Source organism: Prorops nasuta, unplaced genomic scaffold (assembly GCF_024137725.1).
Source record: "Prorops nasuta isolate Cenicafe-Biocafe unplaced genomic scaffold, Cenicafe_Pnas_1.2 PNAS00005, whole genome shotgun sequence".
Lineage (NCBI taxonomy): Eukaryota > Metazoa > Arthropoda > Insecta > Hymenoptera > Bethylidae > Prorops > Prorops nasuta.
The window spans coordinates 1,610,128-1,632,389 of NW_027116802.1; the positions used below are offsets into that span (position 1 = coordinate 1,610,128).

General features: G+C 36.4%; 1 protein-coding gene across 21 annotated transcripts in view; it reads right to left on the reverse strand.

Annotated features, from left to right (window-relative positions):
- Positions 1-22,262, reverse strand: part of Csk (C-terminal Src kinase) — a 278,720-nt gene that overhangs the window by 142,716 nt on the left and 113,742 nt on the right. For all 21 annotated transcript variants that reach the window (XR_010822617.1, XR_010822618.1, XM_066727075.1 and 18 more), the window contains 2 exons: positions 20,412-21,065; positions 20,067-20,262 (listed from right to left, as the gene is read on the reverse strand). Coding sequence is in view for 19 of the 21 variants with exons in the window: in XM_066727075.1 (XP_066583172.1) it covers positions 20,067-20,262; positions 20,412-21,065 (850 nt within the window). In the remaining 2 variants the exon portion in view is untranslated. The remainder of the gene's footprint in view (positions 1-20,066; positions 20,263-20,411; positions 21,066-22,262) is intronic.

Below are 22,262 nucleotides of genomic sequence, written 5' to 3' on the forward strand. Positions count from 1 at the left end.
GAGTACGCAGAGATGATGCTGATGCTTTGAAAAGCTTGACGGGAGGCGGCGAAAATTTACAGGCAAAAGGTATCTAAATCGCAGAAATGTTGTCTAGTATTTTAGTATTAATAATTACATCACAGGGATTCTGTTAATATTAGGCGAAAAATAAATTTCATACGGTGCTTGGATCAGGATTGTAGAACGTTAGGAGGTAATATTAATAATCGGCGTAGTTGCGGGCGTGTGTGTGTACATGTACGGCATTACGGAGCGGCGGAGAGGTACGAGCTTCTTTTGTTTTTCGAAAGGGAGGTGTCAACGAAAGCGACAGTAAAGTAATTCTTCCGTTCGATCAAAGCCCTGATTGCTCGCTTTCAAACTGATTTATCTCAGCAATCATGCTTTTGCGGATCTTATAATATAGGACTTTTCTACTTAGTATAGCCTCAAGAATCTCTGGTCAAAATCTTTCGGTCTTTGGCTGGTTACACCCTGTATACATTATATACTGCATCAAAAGACAATCAGAAGATAATCCCAAATAAAAATCTTGATCGCGTCTCTTCATTTTACAGCATTCTAAAATAATCTTTGTAATGTTGTAGCAGCTTTTTTAAACTAAAGAATTTAGGCCATGAATGTTTACAATTATGTAAAAAAATAATTTTCTCTGTTATTAAAGATGTACTAATTCAATATCTATACTATTAGAACTGATATTTTTTACTATATTTTAACCCTTAGGCAGCCGCTATGACGCCTTTAGGCGTCAAAATTTTGGAGATGTAATATTAATTTAAAATAAAAAGTATAATGTTCAAATGGTGAAATATATATTTATTTAAATAAAGCAGGTCTTCATTTTGTCACTAAATGGCGTTTACATTTTATTTCTCATTATAAAATTAAATAAAGCAATTTAGCATTACGGTAATTCTTACTTTTTTGAAATAGCATATTTACATTTTACTTTCTGAAAATGATGAATATTAACGACAAGAACTTTTATATGGTAGTTGTGGAGAATCTGAGCCTTCCGAAGCAGATTCTGATGTGGACGATGAATTCTCTATATCATTTTATAATGATGTAGACTACATCCCTGGTCAGAAACTGTTTTACGGCCGCTATATTTATCCGTCTGTCAAAACATTTTCCCTGCATTCTGGTATTCAAACAAATGTTCGATTGAGTGGCGAAATGATCCTATTCATTACTTCAAATTACTTTTCAATGATTCACTTTTGAATTTGATTCGTAATGAAACTAATCGATATCAATATTAAAATCCAGAAAATCCCCATAAACACATGAAAGACTGGGTTGATTTAGAAATTGATGAGCTTCTAATATTTTTGCTTTATCCATTCATATGGGACATGTGAAAAAGGGTTGGCTGGAAGATTATTGGAGTAGCAAATCCATTTTGTTCACTCCAATATTCCTACAAACTATGACTCGAGATCGTTATCGCCAAATTTTACGTTTCTTACATTTTCAAGACAAACAGCATTTACGAAATGATGTTATACTAATGAAACATCTTCTGAAAAAAATAAAGCCTATTATAAATAATTTCAAAATAAAATTTTCAAGTCTTTTGGACCCAGGTAAAAATCTATATATTGATGAAAGCCTTCTTTTGTGAAAAGGTCCCGATTAGCTTTCAAACAATTTGTACCTTTGAAACGCCATCGATTTGGTATAAAAATATATGAATTGTTGACTGCGAAAGTGGTTTTATCATCGATTTTATCATTTAGACAGGAGCCACTAATGACTGCGAAAAATTTGGTTTAGGAGTTTCTGGGGATGTTATTGCACATTTTATGAAACCTTACTTTTTCAAAGGTCATATTGCTTATGCTGATAACTGGTACACTTCTCCTACATTAACTAAATTTCTATATGATAAAGATACAGGATTGTGCGGTACAATAAGAAAAAATAGGAAAGGATTGCCTAATCTGAATTTGCGTCTTGGAAAAGGGGAGGTACAAGTTGCTCACAGTATGATATGGATGGCTATAAAATGTCAAGATAAAAAAGAAGTATACATGATTACTACGGTACATGAACTTGAATTTAGAAAAACGGGAAAGAAAAATTATCATACTCCAGAGGATATAATAAAGCCATTATGTATAATTGATTACAATAAAAATTTGGGAGGAATTGACATTATTGATAAGAATTTATCTTTGACTGAATCAATTAGAAAATCAATGAAATGGTATAAAAAATTATTTTTCCATTTACTTGATTTGGCTCTTATAAATGCCCATGCATTGTATAATATAAATAATCGGAGAATATCTTTTCAAAAGTTTAGATCAGAAATCGTTGAAGTAATACTGAATGTAAAAGATAAGCCGTCTTTTACTTTACAACCAATAATGATCGTTTTAGTGGGAGACATTATCTCAATCAAATGGGGAAAAAGAAGAGATGTGTCGTATGCCAGATGGTAAAAAAAAGATCAGAAACCAAAATCCAGTGTAAACAATGTCAGCTTACATTGTGTATTGTATCTTGCTTTGAAAAGTATCATACTCAACCTAATTTACCATGAAAATATCAAATTATTTACCAATCGTTCCCCGTCGCTATGACGCCATACATATGGCGTCATGACTACACACATATATTTTTTAGTTTTTACATTTAAATCCGAGAAGTAATATTAAATAGTTTTTGTTACTACTTTCAATGTTCAAATCCCGACCATCTAAGGGTTAAAATTAATATAGAAAGCTTTCATCGATCTTACAGGCGAGTTTGCCTCTAAGCTATCGAATAAATACCGTACCGCAGGATAAGGTGCTTGCCTGCTATTCTACGCGGACTCGGGTTCGATTATCGCACAGACTCGTGCAAACTTTTTCAATTTTTTTATTGTCATTAACGTACTAAATTCAATAATAAATTTAAAAAATGAGATTTTATTAACAATAATACGTAACATATGAGTCATTAAAAAATTGATCAATGTCACGTATTATGAACGTATTTCTTCATTTATTATAAAATGTAATAATTCAGTGGCTGCTTATAAATATTTGATCATTATATATTTAGTTTAGTCAGCTTTTCCCAGAACTGGCCGAAAAAGATTTTGCTCCACTAGCTCGACTTGTCTCGTTGACTAAATGAACGAAGTTCGAGCGCGAGAAAAGAAGGTCCGGGTAAACTATACCTCTCTCTCTCTCTCTCATATATACTCCGAGAAATATATTCTGTCCAACATGTTACAAAGATTTTAAAGGACCTTACTTTTCCAGCGAAAGCTTCCCCCACCAAGCGACATACCTGAAGTAGTATCGAGTCTAGGGTAATAAACCGCAGGTCATAAATAAAGGCAAATCAATTATACCTGTTACTCCAAAGGTTAATACAAAGTTTAAACTTTTACATTGTTAATTAAACATTTTTTAAATTACTATTAAAGCATCGGTTCCAATTTTATGATGGAAATGAGCCTAACACGACATAAATCGGAGAATTATTTCTATATTCATTATGTCTTACATTTTTAATTATAATAAATTGTAATTCAAATTAAGCCTTGTTTATATTTATTTATTTAAATAGTACATTCCCAAAAGAATAGAAAGAACTTAGCAATTGTTATCAAGGTTAATACGATGTCTAAAATGATACTGAGCGTTATTTTAGTTTTCAATTTCAAGCTCTATCTAACAACGACCGAAAGACAATACTCTTTTTTTATTAATAACTCTGTTTCTGGTTACAATTTTATGTATTGAAAGTTGATAGATATTTCTCAACCACGAAACTATTATTGTTATTGATCTTCTTTGAAAGTAAACGGGGATATTAGCTTATTTTATTTAATACAGTAGGTCTAGTGTAATCAAAACATCATATCTTGACTATATATGCAAGAAAGACTTCAGAATTGTTTAAAATAGATATTATTTGTGTGGCATTATAGTAACATAAATCTGATTTGTCATTATAACTTAATAAAATGTATATGTGTGTGTGAAAAGACTGTAAAACATAATTAATATATAAATAATTATCCAATTAACGTCGTATTTAGACTCATTTTCATCATAAAAATGGAATCAATATCTTAATAATAGTTTAAAAAATGTTTAATCAACAATGTAAAAGTTTAAAATTTATATTAGCTTTTAGAATAACAGGTATAATTGGTTTGCCTTTATTTATGGCCTGCGGTTTATTACCCTAGATTAGATTCGATGCTAGTTCAAGTACGCCGCTTGGTGGGGCAAGCCTTCTTCGCTTGGAAAATAAGGTCCGTTAAAACCTTTGTGATATATTGGACAGAAAATATTTCCCGAAGTATACTAGAAATATATCAAAGCTAAACAAAGGAATCCGAAACATGTACGTACTGCGGTAATGGTATGCGTGCAACCTTTAGAGAGGCAGTAGTAAACCCTCTCGCTGGTGGGGCACCTTGCCTTGGTGGGAGGGCTCACCCGGGGTCTGCTCCCGACCCATCATCGACCGATATTGGCGGTGGTGAACCGGGGGGCGGCTCTAGGTGCTAAGATCACACCAAACAAACAGGATCGCCATGACTAGCTTTGGAACAAAGAAACCGTTTACGGTACAGGGGAGGGATACCCCAGTACCGGTAGCTGAAGGGGTGGTCACGCAGGCCCCCCTCCTACCGTCATCAAGTGATTGCGGCACTCGTGCGGGCGAGACGGCCGTACTGAGGGAATCTATTACCGCTCTAAATTCCGAGGTGACGCTTCAAGTGATCACGAACAGAAGACCCATGGATGGCAGGAAGTTCACAGGGACTAAGCTTAAGTTCAAGAAGGACGCTCCACGGCCGAAGAGGGTGGAAACCCTGAAGATGAGGGTGCTGATGGTGAGCCCGCAAACCAGCAGCGACGAAGATCCTACCAACGAGTAGATCACCATAGTAGGCGGGGAAGAGGACGAATACAGCAGTGCCACGGTCAACCCGGCAACCCCAAGGTCATCAGGAAAGAAGACGCCGACACAGGCCAAGAAAGCAGCGGGCCAAAAGGATCGCTGTACTCGACCGGGAGCCAATGTCGAAAGGGAACTGACGGCCACCAGGAAGGCCACAACCAAGAGCAGCAAGCAGGCCAAGATGCTCAAAGAGAATCTCAATGACCTACTGGGGAAGTCAATGGTACTCCAAAAGATAGCCGAGGGTATACCATCTAGCCACTCCCATCTACAGACCCAGATTAAGGATGTGAAGGAGATCGCGGATAAGATCACGGTGGTGTATGAGAAGCACTTCAAACTGAATGAAGTGCTGCTCCTAAGAATCGAGAGCCTCGTAACAAGTGTCGACATCATGTCCATCACCCATAAGCAGGAGATGGACGTCTTGAAAACGAGGCTGGATGAGGTGGAGAAGAGGACGGTCCCCTCCTCGAACCAGACGACCCCGCATGAGGGCAAAAAGAGAAAGAGAGTTGTCAATGAGGTAGAGTACGCCCGATCTAGCAGGTGGACAACCACGACGACAGAGGACTCGAATCCAGCAGACATGGAGATAGATGAACAATCATCGAAAGCGGCCTTATCCCCCATCTCGACGACCGAGAGGTCATGGGCCACCGTAGCGGCAAAACACAAGTTTCAGGAGAGACGGGATAGCATCAAGAGCTCCATACAGTCACAACGAGTGAAGGAACCAAGGAAACCGCAGACCCCAAAGGACGCAACTCCCGGATTCATCAGGGTCGAACCCAGAAGAAGACGAGTCCCGAGGAATATTTGGCCGTTAAGATCGCTGCCAAGGAGGGGACCAATATGGAGGCGGTGCAAGCCGTCATCAGGTCGCGCCTAAACCCGGGCAAAATGGGCATCAACATTGCAACGGTCAAGAGGACCAGGACGCGCGGGGGATCTCCTGATCGAGGTGGCCGCGGACACAGAGGATGCCAAGGTTGATAACCTGAGCAAGGAGATTAACCGGATCCTGGAAGGGACAGGATAGGCCAGTCAGCTGACTCGAACGACGGCGGTTGATGTCCTAAACATCGAGACATGGGCGACGGAGGCTGAAATACTGAGGTCAATCAGGTCGGCGGCGCATCTTCCTGAGGAGGGTGGAGTGACACGCATTGTGTCAATAAGGGCAACCCTCGCCAATACGAAGCGGGCACGCGTGTGGTGCTGCCGGATAAGGCCGCTGAGTCCCTCATTAAGCTGGGAAGGGTTGCCATAGGATGGACCATGGCGAATATTAAGTCGGTCACAACAGCGAATACGTGTATCAATGCCACCACGTTGGGCATAAAAGAGCGGCATGCACGTCGGGGAAAAATCGCAGCACCTTGTACATGAGGTGTGGCAGAGAGGGGCATCTCGCGGGGAAGTGCACATCGACGAGCCCCAGGTGCCTCGTCTGCGCGGAAGATAGGGGACTTGATGGAAATGATTTCCCGATGACAAGGGCATGCTCTGTGGTGATAGAGCAACCTAGGAAGCACATGAACAACGGTGCCGAACAGGTAGACAGGTAGGAACAGGGTGGACAGAGTCGGTGCGATATCATAACCAACGGAATTGTGCGCCAAACACTGGGAAAGGTATAGGTACACAATAGCATTTATGATCACTTGACAGGTCAATAACAATAACGAGCTGATCCTGAGATAACGTGATTACAGGAGCAATAACAAAGACAGCCATACGTATGTGAACACCGGTGATTAATTAACAGGTGAAAACAACGACTGCGAAATACCGGTACAATACACAGGATAGGAAATGACCCCACCAGCGAACCACAGTTGGAGAGAAGAGCGGTCAACTCCCTAAACAGAGATAACCAGGTAACCTATCCATACATAAGCGATACACGTACATACTTACCTTGTACATACTAAACATCCGGTTACATGTGAGAACCAGGCGTGGGTTCTTTAACCAAAAAAAATGGGCATAAGTCTCAAGGGGATCAACCTAGAGACATTTTGCTCATACCATTGTTCTCCTCGGGAAAGAACTCAACTAGTTGCCGACAACTTTTTTCCCCGGAAAACGCGTTAAAACTATAGGGGGTGGAAAAACGGGGGTATAAAACCCACGATCCAACATCCCGCCAGAGTGGCGTAACATGTGATACCTACCACACATATCGGTATTGTAAAGGGACTGACTGATAACAACGCCATATAAACCCCAAGGGGGCAAAGAGGGGATGTGAGCATATTAACACCGTGCCTTATAGGGGTAAATGTATTAATGGGTGACACATATAGTTCGTGTGGTCTAGGCGACTTAACCTTTAGAACGCCGGGGTTTTGACGACATTTTTACCCTTTGAAAAGCAGCAATATTGATTTATATTTGTTTATGTTAAGCCCCAAAAAACAGCGATCTGAAATAGCGTCTTATATAAGACGTTCCGGCGGCTAACATTGGAGAAAATTTAAAAATTTTTGAATTTTAAAATTAATTTGTATATAGGGGTTTTCGGGAGTGGAGAAGACGATAATAATAATATTTTTTATTTCTACCCCTCGAAACTACCCTTTTTGCACAGGGACCGTTTTTTTTATTTTCTTATGAATTTGATTATTATGGTAGATGAATTTTGTCTGATATACATGGAAGCATATGGTGTAAGGCAGAGTGTTTCATGACATACGTCGCATTCAAATCTGGAACGGCGTTTTTTATTCGATATTGAACAAAGCTTACACACACGTTGGAGAACTTTTGATGAATCTTCACTGGTAATTGGAACTGCAAAATGTCGACCAGTCAATCGTAGATTGCTTGATTGGATGGAAGATGAATGACGATTGGAATCAATACCGAGCATATTCCTTACTACCTCCAATCGAAATTTTGGAAAAGAAAGTAGAATGTCCGCTCGCTGCTTATATAATGCGTAAGCATTTGCCAGAGATAGATCTACCAAATGGATGAAAAATTTTCTATACCACTTCATGGACATTCTAGTAATTTAGGTCGAAGACAATTGCCTATCTATATTGTCGACTGCCCCCATGTTCTGATTATATTCTAAAAAGCACATAGGTTTTATAATATTTTCCCCAGTTTTCCAGCCTTTTTTGTCGGTACAGCTAAATCCAAGTTTATGTACGGTAGTTATCATATAAACCTCTTTCTTATCTATCCATTTAAAAAAAAACCACACATCATTGTGAGCAACTTCTACTTGACCATTGTTCAATTGCATTCAATTTCGGTACGCTTTACCGATTTTTTCGAAGTGTACCACACATTCCTGTATCCTTATCATGTAAGAATTAAGCTAATTGAGGAGATGAATACCAATTATTAATATGTATTACATGGCCTTTGTGAAAATATGGCTCAAGGAAATGAGCTACTATATCTCCGGAAATCCCCAAACCACATTTTTTGAAATCAGTAGTGGAACCTGTGTAGACTATGAAATGAATTAGAAATCCAGATTTGCAATCAACAAGTGCAAACACTTTGATTCCAAAGCGGTTCCTTTTCAATGGAAGATATTGCTTGAAGATTAGTCGTCCTTTCCACAACACTAAGCTTTCGTCAATGCATAAATTCTTCCCCGGAGATATAGTACATGAAAATTTGACTCGAAGATCATCGATTACAGGTTTCACTTTTTTCAATGGATGATTTCCCAATTCGTCGTTATTTGCGAAATGCAAAAAGTGCAGGATTTGTAAATACCTGTTTCGACACATTACAGTGTTGAAAATGGGTGTTAATATTAATAGATCTGTACTCCATTAGTTTTCCAATTTATTCTTTCGAACATGACCCATATTGATCGTAGAGCTAAAAAAACTCGCAGCTTATTGACCGTCACTGGTTCCCAAACCTTCATATTCAAACGATAAGGTTCAGGGTTTTGTTCCTGATATAGATTCTTTTGAGATATGATCATTTCGAAGAGAGAATGGTCAAAAAAGAGCTCAAAATAATCAAGAGGTAAGTTGCAACATCTGACAGAATCATGAACTTGAAATGAGCCGGTGAAGTCCTTTATTGAATGATAAAGGAATTTATCATATTTAATATCAGAAGAGTATGTACCCGTATCATAATCATCATCATTGATCTCTATTATAGCCTGCTCACATCACCAGAAGAATCTGGCTCTGATTCGTTACTAGACCAAATTATGGTTTCTTCGGTGTTAGTCATTATTTTTAGGAATAAACGTATAAAGTAAATTAGTACTAAGCTAGTAGTAGCCGATAGCCGATATAAAATATTTAGATAAAAGATCTAAACGTAAAGCATAAAGCAAGTAGAGATGATTTTGGAGCACAAGTAGTATTAGCGCAGAAGACTTATTTCCAACGAGAAGAGTTATCCAACAATGGCCATTTGTTAGCCAAATATGAATTTACTTCAAAGGGGTACTAACTGAATGTCCCAGGAACCCCATGAATGCAAGTAAAAATTTTTCGTGACCGTCTTATATAAGACTTTCCGGCGCTCCAAAGGTTAGCAACAGGTCCCAGAGTAACAAAAAGCCCGCGAGTTGACACCAAGGGCCTGACGTAGGCTAGAGTAATAGATACTTACCAGAGAAGAAGTTCCGGTTGGGTTTTGACACACACACGTACACCAGATGACAACTGGAAGAAGCATCCTATGGGAACCGTTATATGAAAAACGAAGAACGATACGCGCAGTGCAGGAGTGGACCCTTTTACAGCGAAGGTAACCAGAAGGGGACGCCAGGCCCGTTCATAGGGGCAAGTTGCAACCAAGACCAGCACCACCGAGGAGAAAGGGCGGAGGGTGTAGGGCGAAGCATGCCTCGTTAGTGATCCCGCCCCACCCCTCCACACAGCCTTAGTGCATGGGTTTTAGTGGATAGACGCCCCTATATTGTAACACAACGCAGGGGAGTCCTACATAAGCCTCCCCGGAGACACCTGCCCTTCTAAGGGCACTACCCTTGTCAGGGCTGACCCCAGGAGGGTATGCATAAAGCATTTCCCCTTCACTTAAAAGAGTAAAAAAAAGAAAAAGACAGGCAGTAGTGGAGTGTTCTCACGGATGCTTGAGCAACTCTGCATGTTGGTGAGTCTGTGGAGGCATAGTGGGGGACCATTTTAGTCCCAGACTGGCTTCACTCAGTGAAGCCAGATTGTGGAAGGACTTCAGTTCCCACCACGCCGTTTGCTGCGCACGTAGCTCTCACACATAGAAAGTGGCTACCAGGTCCGTGAGATGATGCTTCACCATTCGTAGCACGCACACTTTTCCGCCGGTACATACGTGTATCGGTCTCCTCCGACAAGCTTCAGTAGGTCTCGGGAACGAGAAGGAACGATGTTGATTCTCGGACCTCTCTATCTCTCTTAAATGCTGCGTTTACCCAAAAACTCGAAGTAAATCAAAATCTTTTTCCTAAATTAGTTTTTAATTATTGTTAAATGCTTACGTGTAGTCATTAATTTATTTTATTTGGTAATAAAAACAAAAAATGCGTTCTTATAATAACAATTGATGAGTTGAGGTATAATAAACTCAATGTTTTTGTATTAGTCTGCTAACAAATGCACTTTTTTATTTTTTATTGAGTCCAATAAGATAATGGTTATTAAAAAAAAAAGAAAAAAAAAACTCCGACAAGACTCGAACCTAAGACCGCCACGTGAAAAACGGCAATCTTATCGTCTGCGCTACAGCGCTGACTTGATATACCTAAAGCAAAACAGCATTTGAAAGATTAACTACAATTCTTTCATTAACTCGTTATAAACGATCAAGAATTAGCTGCAATAATAAATAAATTCATCTACACAGCATTATTGCACTAAATTTAATATGATTTTAATCAGAAGCCTACATTTTGCATGAAGATACGATAGTTTAATGGTATTCATGTAGTACTTTAAATACAAAACTCTATTCATATGTTCTATTGTCATAAATTAATTAAGTAATATTATAATTGTGAGAGATTTGACCCGGTATAGCTTTCAAACGAAACTCAAGAAAGGTTGAAAAAAAGATGGGATGTAGACTGCGCAACCAAAGTGGTGTACGCAGATGGGTTATTGTTAAGTTAAAGGAAATGACAGTGCTATTGCACTCCAAAGAGGAAACTAGACAGCAGAGTCTCTAGGGTCTCGACGTTGTCTAGAGGCAGCGAACAAGCGTGACTCGCGGCTTAAGTACTTCACAGGCAAAATCTTACCAGCGAGAAAGTCGCTACGCGAGCCAGCCAACTGGCGGCGATGTGCCGAACTATGAAGTCGGAGAGAGACAGAGTGTGCTGGAGAGAGTCGGCCCGAGTCTCGAACCGCTCGCAATAACACACCTAAAATCCCGAACAATAATATATGTTACATGTAATCGAATAATGTATGATAGTTAAGCATATGAATAGTTTTGTATTTAAAGTACTGCATGAATATCATTAAACTATCGTATCTTCATGCAAAATGTAGGCTTCAAATTAAAATCATAATAAATTTAATACAATAATGCTGGGTAAATAAATGTATTTATTATTGCAGCTAATTCTTGATCGCCTATGACGAGTTGATGAAAGAATTGTAGTGTCTTTAAAATGCTGATTTGCCCTTGGTCAACCAAATGAGCACTGTAGCGCAGACGGTAAGGTTTCCGCTTCTCACGCGGCGAGCTCGGGTTCAAGTCTTGGCGTAGTTTAAAATTTTTTCATTTTTTTTTAATTACAAGAATTTTTTTAATAACCTTTAACTTATTGAACTCAATAATAAATAAAAAAATGCATTTCTTAGCAGATTAATACAAAAATATTGAGTTTATTATACCTCAACTCATTATTTGTTATTATAAGAACGCATTTTGTGTTTTTATTATCAAATCTAATACATTCTTGGCTACATGTAAGCATTTTACAATAATTAAAAACTAATTTAGGAAAAGGATTTTAATTTGGTTCGAGTTTTTGGATGAACGCAGCATTTAAGAGAGATAGAGAGGTCCGAGGATCAACATCGTTGAACGTTGTTCCTTCTCGCTCCCGAGATATACCGAAGCTTGTCGAAGGTGACCGATACACGTATGTACCGGTGGAAATGTGTGCGTGCTACGACTGGTGATTGGTGAAGTCATACACGAACCTAACAGCAGCTTTCTATGTGTGAGAGCTGCGCGCGCAGAGGACGGCATGGTGGGGAGAATATTCTGTCCACGATCTGGTTTCACTGGCTTCACCGTGTCAGCGGACAGTCAGTGTTCACGGAGATAACGAGTCAATCAGATCACATGACAACACACGACAGAACGTAAAAGAAAGAAAAATTAAACTGGTGTGTTTGAGTAATTTCTATCGAACCAGAATTTATACTCTACAAAAATATTAATGTGTACCAAACTCATAGAAGAAATATTGTGTTAAAGCAATAAATATTTGTTCCTTGAATTTGACTATGCCCAAGATTTACCCATGCCGAAAATTCTCATCAATACTAAATTTTATCTCCTATTACTTAGGTTGCATGTATTTAATATACATGTGCAGACTATCTATCGGAGTTATATGGTTAATTTTGTTGAAGGTTTGATAAAAACGAGGAAGCACAATGTGCTATTTCTCACTGCACGTAATCCAAGAAGACTTTCAATTACATATTTACAATAACACTTGCTACTTTCCGATAGCTGTCCTAGGTAAAAAAAAACAACTTGGTCGCGTTATTTTGTTATCTCTTCTTTCGGTAAATATGGAATTGGAATTCAACATTTATATCTAGTGCGTGAGCATTTTTATTCACAATCCGATAGAAATTTTAAAATGTACGGACGAAAGAAAAAAATTGATGGAGTGCATCGAAACAACAGATGAATATACACTGCAGGCCAAAAGTTTAGGACCACTTGGTAAAATTGTGAAAAAGACAAGCTCTCCTTTAAGTGCGTGTAGTTTGGCAACCCTAAGAGGTAGAACAAATTTAAGGATATTGTCGTGAAGCTTATTAAATTCCGCATCCTGCTGCATTAATTTGACCTAAGAAAATCTAATGGGTGTCTGTATTCAAGGAGAGGAACATGACAACATTTTCGACGTCTCTTTAATTATCGATATCAATTTTAAATTCTTTGCACCGCTCATAATAATTGTCTGAGGCATTTGAAATTCAAGTAGGTGAAAGCTTGAATCTTTAGCTTTCATGCAAGTCCAAAAACGTTTATAAATTCTTATTAGGTCCGCAATTATTACATCATTAATGAAGCAGTGTTCGGCCAGCATTTTTCCCGTAAAACATCTGCTCGCTGAGCTCTTGAAGTAAATTCAGGTCTGTATAAATTATGGGTGCAAAAAGGGGGAACCACGTTTAACTTTTCTTTCATTGAATTAACAACTATTCTACGGTTTCAAATAAATCAATGAAAGTTTAAATACAATTAACATATTTATACTTTTATTGATTGAATTGGAACACGTAGTATTGTTAATAATAAAAATACAAAAATTAAAAGTGGTACCCATTTGGCACCCATAACTTATACCAACCTGCATTTGTTCTTAGAGCTTAGCGAGCAGATGTTTTCCGGACAAAATGCTGGTCGCACACTGCTCGACTAATTGTCAAATGACTGCGGACCAAATAACAATTTATATATGTTTTTGGTCTTAAATGAAAGCTTAAGTTTCAAGCTTTCACATACTTAAGTTTCAACTTCGTAAGACTATTACTATACCTGGTGCAAGTCATTGAAATTGAGTATCCATATATAAAGAGACATCAAAAATTGTATGATATCTCTATTCTATAATATGGGCATCTACTGGATTTTTTTAGATCAAATCGTTATGGTTGGATGCGGAATTTTATAAGCTTTCCAACGGTATTCTTAAATTTCTTTTAACTCCTAGGGCTCCTAAATCACTCGCACATAAAGAAGAGCATGTCATTCTGACAATTTTGTCAGGTGGTCCTAAACTTTTGGCCTGCAGTGTAAATATATAATTAAAAACGCTGAAATTCCTCCTTTCATTGTCCTGGGTGAAAACGATTTTGAAACTAAAGATTTCGAGCGAAAAATTGCAATAAAGTTAAAAATTCCGAAGGACTTTCAAATTAGAAAGGCTGGCAAATTCTACAACTACCCAAGGAGAAAATTGATGTTTTTACGGTTTACACGATGATCAACCTGAAGGAGTTGTTTTAGATACACTAATAAGGTTTTACGATTTTAAAGTAGCAATTCCAGCCGAAAATTTAGGCGTTTCGCACGAGAAAGTAAACGATTTGGAAGCTCTACTCCATTATGTCAGTAAAAAAGGACAAACGTATTTTAATAATTTCTTGGAACATGTAATGCTGAAAGAGAAACCATAAGCACATTCGAAACTTTGTTTGCAAATCGAATTTTTTCAATAGAATTTTTAGAATCTATTAAAATCTTATGTCGAAGCCTCAGTTATTATTTTCGATACAAATAAATATACCATAATAAATAATTTGTACCTTGGGATAATATTTGCAATAATAATAAAATACTATTAATAAGGTAGGTACTGGCTTGTCGAAAACTTCTGTAGAAATAAGTCGACGATCTATAAGATTGATTAGTGAATATGACCAAAATCTAGCGGCATTGTTCTAAGTGCCGTAGCAGATTTATTGTAGTATTCATTTAGTAATCATAATCTAGAGAATCAGATAACTGAATAATATTTAAGATAACGTTAAATTGAAGAAGCAGAAGAATAAACTGCAACGTAAAAGTAGTTAAGAAAAAATACGGATCTTAAATAAGTAAAAGTGTTTGAATAGTTTAACGTGTTTGTATATTTAAATTACTAATGTTTGCCTTATGGAAATATATTTTGTATCAATATGATTTAGTTATTTTGGTGATAACCACACACACACACACACACACAAACTTCGGGGCTTTTACAAAAGATTGAAGAAATACAGTTCAAATGTGTGTGAAAAGAATGAAGAAAAGCGAGAAAAATTACCGACAAGTATATATTAATAAATTTAGTATGTAAATTTCAATTATACTTCTCGGTCATTTTTTTCTTGTTTCATTATTATTTCCAGAAACATTTATGTTATATTTCTTCAATCTTTTGTGAAAGCATCGATTATTTTTATCATCTAAATACCTAAATCATGTTGGTACAAAATATATTTCCAAAAAGCAAAAAAACTAGTAATTTAAATACATAAACGCTATAAATTATTCAAACACGTTTTTTTATCTAATATCCGATATTTTTCTAAATTACTTTTACTTTTCAGTTATTTTTTCCGCTCTTCCATTTAATGTTATTTAAAAACTATTCAGCTATTTGTTTCTCTACAGATCATGATTTCTAAATGAATACTACAATAAATTCATTATCATACTGTAGCAAAATGCTTCTAGATTTTGGCCACATTCACTAATTTTATAGATTTTCGACTCACTTCTACGATAGTTTTCGAACAATCCAGAGCCTACCCTACACTTGATAGATCTATTTTTCTTTAAATATTAAGAAATACACTTGATGTAATAGATACATCGTAAAAATATGAAATTTATGACTTACATTTTCACACTCTGCAATAAATAAACTTTTTTCAATATTTATCAATGAATACACTTCGTAATAAAATTATTGTAACAAAATTTTTCATTTAAATTTGCCTATTTTTCGAAAGCGCATAGCTCCATCAATTTTGATTGTATTGGGATGATTTCTTTTGATGATATAGGTAATCATTTGTACTTTATGAATAAAACATGGAAAAAATATCCTAAGTCAATCTCGGTTCTCCATGTCCTAAGAAAGTTCAGGCATGTTTCTTCTTTAAAAAAAAACATTATTTTGGAGTGCTAACTGGATCAACCAGATTTTTTTCGAAATTAGCATATACGCCATCGTAAGTTTACATTTAAACAAATCATTTAAAAATAAATCAAGTCTCTATGATTTATTCAGGCCACGTTATGCCTTTTTAAAGCCATTCGTGCGATTTAACTAACATCGCCAGCTTCAACATTACCTAATATGTAGCGCGAGAAGGATCCTGGTCGGACTTGTCGTATCATTTTGGCCCTAAACAGGGCCGATTATGTAATTGTAGTGTTAAGTCACAAACCTTGTGGCTCGACACTTCCACAATACATTCTAAAAGAAACGAAATATAGATGTACCATAGCCAATACCATGTATTGCCCTATATCGTTGCCAGATAAATTCTGTTAAACTTCCCGGCATATTAATACACGCTCTGATTGATCCTTGAGGTATCTTGTGCCAGATTTGGTTTAGAAATCTCGCCAGGTCTTCGAGGTTAGAAGGATATTTCTCCAAGTTACGTAAATTCCTACTCATCATATCCCAAACGCTCTCGATAAGATTGTGATATAGGCTGTCAGATGAATGTGCCAATAATCTTATATTGTTTTCTTCTAAATAAGAACGAGTAACTCCCGCAATATGAGGTCATCCATTATCCTGTATAAGGACCAAATTACACTCCAAACGTGGATGCATCGAAATCACGCAAGGACGTAAAACTTCATTTATGTAACGTAACGCTATTAAGGGATAACAACACTAGCGGTTGGAAAAAACCTAAATTGTATAAGATTTCACAGAAATATAAAAAAATGGAATCAAATATCTGTTTTGAGGGTATATTGAGCATGTAATGAAGTTTCAAAAACAATTTTTTTCTTCGTACTTGAATGCAAAATAGCGGCTATGTAGCTAATCTACTAAATCGCCTATTTTTAGTACCTAAACGGGTGGACACATATCTCGGAAAGTATGGGACGATAAACAAGAGAGATTATTAATCTATATACTATTACCTATAGGAGTACGTAGGGATTTTTCGTTAATTCCATTTCTTAGAAATTGTGCACTTTTAAAAAAATAAATCAAATTTTTGCAGAAATATCGGTCAAAAGTTACTTATAAAGAAAGAAATTTCGATTCAATAAAAAAAATAGCAACGTACTTCTCTAATGGTTGAATTTGTGAAAATACCGTTAAAATTTTGAATCAATCTGTGTAATGGTTTACATATAGCATGTTTGTCCAATTTGAAAATAGTGGTTTTGAAAAAACGCGTTTAAAGATCGTTGTTTATCAGCTGTGCTGATAATCTATGTACAGAAAGGTTAATTCCAGTGCAAGGTATTCCTGGAGGACGTATGGGGTATTCCAAGGACCTTTTGCTATATAAGTAATGGGTTCTTCTATTTTTCCAACAGGTAAAAGCAATACGAACGCGATGAATCAAAAAGTGTTGCATAATTAATGCATCGAAAACACCGGGCGGTCTGAGGTGCTATGGCAAAACGGATATTTGAACGTTTTCTATACTATTTTAGACTACAGGAGGAAGTATACATATATTACTTTTATAATCCTAAAGCATTGTTTAAAAGCAAAACAAAAAAATTATTTTTTCCTAATTTTCAAGTGGTGTAACTCCTTAATTCTGAGGATGGTAAAATCACTAAATCTGTGCGATGGTTCATCGATATTCCACCCTACACTATAACATATCCTCTATTGAATGCTTTAGTTAAGTCAATAAAATTAGCTTCGAAACGTTTTCGCCTTCACGATAAATTCGATTTCTTGCATCATTTCCAGACAGATAAAGCTCAGATTGGTCAGTGTAAACAAAGCATTTCTCCACTGTTTGGCCATGCATTTCTTATGATTACGAGCGTAGTCCAGACAACTTCGTCGATGCACTGCGATCAACATAGGAATCCTAACATGAATTCGTGACCTTAAACCTCTTTCATGAAAGCATCATCTAACCGTTTAAGCACTAATTTGTATACCAGGTAAAGCTTCATTCCCTGTTTGACACGCAGACTATATTAGGTTATACAGAGCTTCAAGAATAATATTGCGATTCTCCCGATTAGTAGTTCCCTTGTTTCCACATTGACCAGGCTTTCGACGATAAGAGCCAGTTTCTTAGTACCGATTAAAAATATGCGATACCGTTGAGCGATATATATCCATCCTTCTTGAAATGTCTGTCTGACCCAACCCCGCCTCTAACAGTGCAATAATTTAAGCAGATTGCAATTCAGTAATCTTTGGCATTTTAAATAAAATAATGAAATATCCTATATTTCATTCTATAATACGATGTATCCTCTTTATAAAAGAAATTAATGCCCACTACAAACCCCCTACTTCATAATAGGATGTTGAGATTTGATTCTATCGGTATTATTAAAATCGCATGAATGTCGTTAAGGTATTAGTCTAGTAAATCGACCGGTTTTACAAGGTATTCTTCGGGAATTTTTTTGACTACTTAAATGAAATGCTAAAAATCTGAAATTTTTGTATGTTATTAATACTATATTAAATTATACAAAAATATATTTTTTTTAATTTTTACGATATTTTATTTAAATTATATGGGTTCAAAGTAGGTGAAAAAACGTGCTGCTGGCCCATGAGGTATCTCCAGTTTGTGTAATCGGAAATAAAAAAATTGCAACGAATAATTGTTCAGTAGGATTGTCATTCTGGCCGGAACTAGAAAAAATTAATTTGGTTGAAAAATAACAAAATGGCGGACTTCGAAAAAAAGTACAATTTTTTTACTGTTAATTGGGCTGTAACTTGAAAAATAATGGATGAAAAAAAAATGATTTTAGTTCCGGCCAGAATTACAGATGTGTAGAAAAACCTCTAAAAATTTCAGCCCGATCGGTTCAATAGCAAATCTGTTATGTCTCGGGCCGACCTAGAAAACGTGGTTTCGAGAAAAACGCGTTTAAAGTTTGGCTAACAGAACTTTCATTCTCACACTAATCGTCGATCTCCGGTGCGTGCAACAAGCTTTAGGTCTCTTCATACGTGTCAAACGCGGGTATATCTGGTTATATTCTTTCGTATATCAAAAGATATACGAAACTTCAAGGAAATAAAAAGGTAATGAGTCATAATAGCGAGGAATAACCGTTATCAGCTGTTGCGCAACTTACAGCCTTCAATTATGCAGCGCTCTCGAACATATGTTATATCTTTGTTAATATTTTGAATATCGGTTTAAAATTTATACACCATATTCTCATGTTGGTATACTATCGAAATATGAAAAAAAAATTTTTCGACCCAAACAACTAGACTACTACCTTAAAAGGGCATAGCATGACCAAAATAAATCGTAGAAAATTGATTTTTTCAAAATTGTTTGTTTGAAAGTACACTTTACGATGGTGCATATATTGATTTCGAAAAAAAAATTAAGGTGGTCCAGATAGCGCCTCAAAAAATCAGACTTTTTAAGAGGAAATATGCATGAACTTTCTTAGGCCATGGAAAATGGCATTAACTTAAAATATTGTTGCCATGTTGTATTCATAAAGTACAAATGACTACCTATAGTTAGGAAGAAAATCATCCTAACACAATTAAAATTGATGGAGCTATGCACATTCGAAAAATAGGCAAATTTCGATGAAAAATTTGTTTACGATAATTTTGTTACGAAGTGCATTGTAACAAATTGATGATGCGTCTTAATTAATCAATATAGTGTTGAAAATTCACAAACGGTTTCCCGTAAAACCCATGTTGATCCTACTATTTTTAACGGAGAAATCGCGATTTGAAAACTTTGCAAATTTACTCGCAATATTAAATTCATCGATGAGAGTAGACTTGCGTATTAGTTTGAGCTATCTCGAGCGTGAATCGCGTGATGCTTTCCAGGCTTCCAGATATAGGTTACGAGCTGATAGATCTACCACGTTAAACAAAATAAGTCCTTCTCTGACAGTCCAAAGCATCCAAACAAAGACTAACAGACCACTTAGGACTTCTGACGAAGGAAAACAGTTCCCTAACTTCTCATCTATTCAAGAAAGGTAGACACAGGCTGAAGAAACCGTTTCTAAGCGCATCAATAAGATCTTGTGCAACATGTTTGGCGATCAAGTATAAATCTCATTGAATTTCACAAGCATACAAAAATATGAATATCTGGGTTAAAAGTATTGACTGAATTAAATTTGACTCGTTTTCAACTAGGCAATAGTTATTAAAAATTTGTACAGAAAAGAATTTCTTAATTGATAAAGTATTAAATAACTATAATGAAATAAGAAATGATTACATTTTGTTTTAAAGCCTCTGGCGCAGTCCATTTTATTGGCAACTTTCCACCGTCGAGTGAAAAATTTTCATCCCGGGCCAAACCAAAATCAGAAACTTTAGCTGAATTATCCTCTGCCACTAAAACATTTCTCGCAGCCAAATCTCGATGAACAACGTGCCTTGATTCTAAGTAAGCCATGCCTGCGCACGTATCGCTGAAAGATAAATTACCTAAGTAAGTCTTTTTAAATCTATTACAATTTTCAACAACATCACTTATCAATTAAGTCTTTCTTTAGATCATTCTTATTATTATTATACAATTCGTGTCGTACTATAAGTGAAAAGAGTATTAGTTACGTACTATGCGAAATTGATTTGATCCTTCTTGGAAACGTGCAACCTTCCTCTGGATCTCAAATAATCCACCAGGGATCCTTTACTCATATATTCCGTAACCAGGTACATGTGTTTATTGTTAAATACGAGACCAAGTAGTTTAACTAGGTTATCATGAATGAGCGAAGTCATTAAACTTGCTTCAGCCAGAAATCTTTGAGCTGCTTCACTATTGTCTTTTAGCATTTTAACGGCCACTCTCTCCCCTCTATAAACACCAAGCAAAACATCACCAAACTCTCCCTTGCCGATACATTCCCTTAATTCTAATTCATGTGTTTGTATAACCCATCCAGCTTCCACGAATGCCTTTGGATCGACACAAAAATCTTGTTTGCCTTGTTTTGGTAAAGACTTCATTAGCTGAGTACATAGTCCATCTGCATCTTGCTCGTAATGCTCTACTAGAAGTGCTAAATTCTCAAAAAATTCTTCGTCGTCAATAGTCAATTGGTTGTTTTTATACTTCACTCGGTAATGCTGTACACGGCCTTGATAACAAACGCATAACGTATAGTCTCCTGGATAATTGGTGGACTCTCGAACAAGAAACAAACCGTCTTCTCTCGGCCTTAACAGTCTCTCAGCAGTCTCTCTTGATATTTTCCCATGAAACCATCTGAAAGAAATCCAATAGTTATATATATTATTATAAGATTCATGTCATTAGCGTGCATATCCTTAAGGGAAGTACGCCTTCGTAAATACAGAATATGCTAGTTTGGTATGTGATCTTTGATTGCCGCATGAATAAAAGTAATCGAACTGATAGTATGGAAAAAAACGTTTCTATACAGTAAAAATGGATCTAAGAGGGATGACTCGTTTGAGCCAGTGACCAAGCCATCTTTCCAGTAACATGAACCACTCCTTTTCTTCGAAACTTTCGTACCAAACCATAAATAATTAACGTATTAAAAAAAATAAAACAGTTAATTACTATATTTCAAACTATTATTTCTTTTAATTGAATATTTATTTTTCCATTGTAAAATATAATCAATAAACAATGCATTTAAAATTAATAAAATTTATTTTCGTAAGTATACAGTGTGTCTTATTTTTATGTTCTACCTTAAGTAACTTTTTTATTGTTAACTGTACGAAGAAACATTGAAAACAATTGTTGATTGATGTCGAAATGGAAATAAGGTAATATCATTTATTTGAATTTGAAGAATTATTTGACGACTAAACGGTGGTCTATATTGGTATTCAAATGAAACACTATACATATAAAATCAAGCAGATAATTAGTATCAAAAGTCGGAAACTCTTGTTTGAAATCCCACAGTGGGGATTCAACAAATAATTGGCCATGGAGAGACAGAGAAAGAGAGCAAAAGGATGACTGAACAGAAAAAGAGGGCAATGCTACTGAAGTCAGTTTTCTGTCACACCTAGTAGTCTCTCTTTTTCAAACACAGTTTGAGAAAATTTATTGTCAGATCACTGCCTCTCGCTTGCTTTTATTAGCCTCTCTCTCTAGCAGCCAATTAATTTGTAGTAAATATAGGAGACAATGAGGTTAACACTTTAAGTAAACGAATGCTTGTAACCATCTTTATTAATGTAAGGATTGTAACGAAGTTACTCGTTACGTACACAAGATACCGAATAAAGAATGTAAAAGCTACCGAACAGTGGTTTTTTATGATCCCTACGTTACCGACTCGTGATATAGGCTCACGAGTGGATTATAGCTAACGTCAAAGACGGACCCCGTTGACTGACAGAGGCCCGGATGAAAAAACCGACGGTCCAAGAAGCAATGTCCAGGTTGTCCTAAGAAGTAAGATAGGGCCATGCCAAGTAA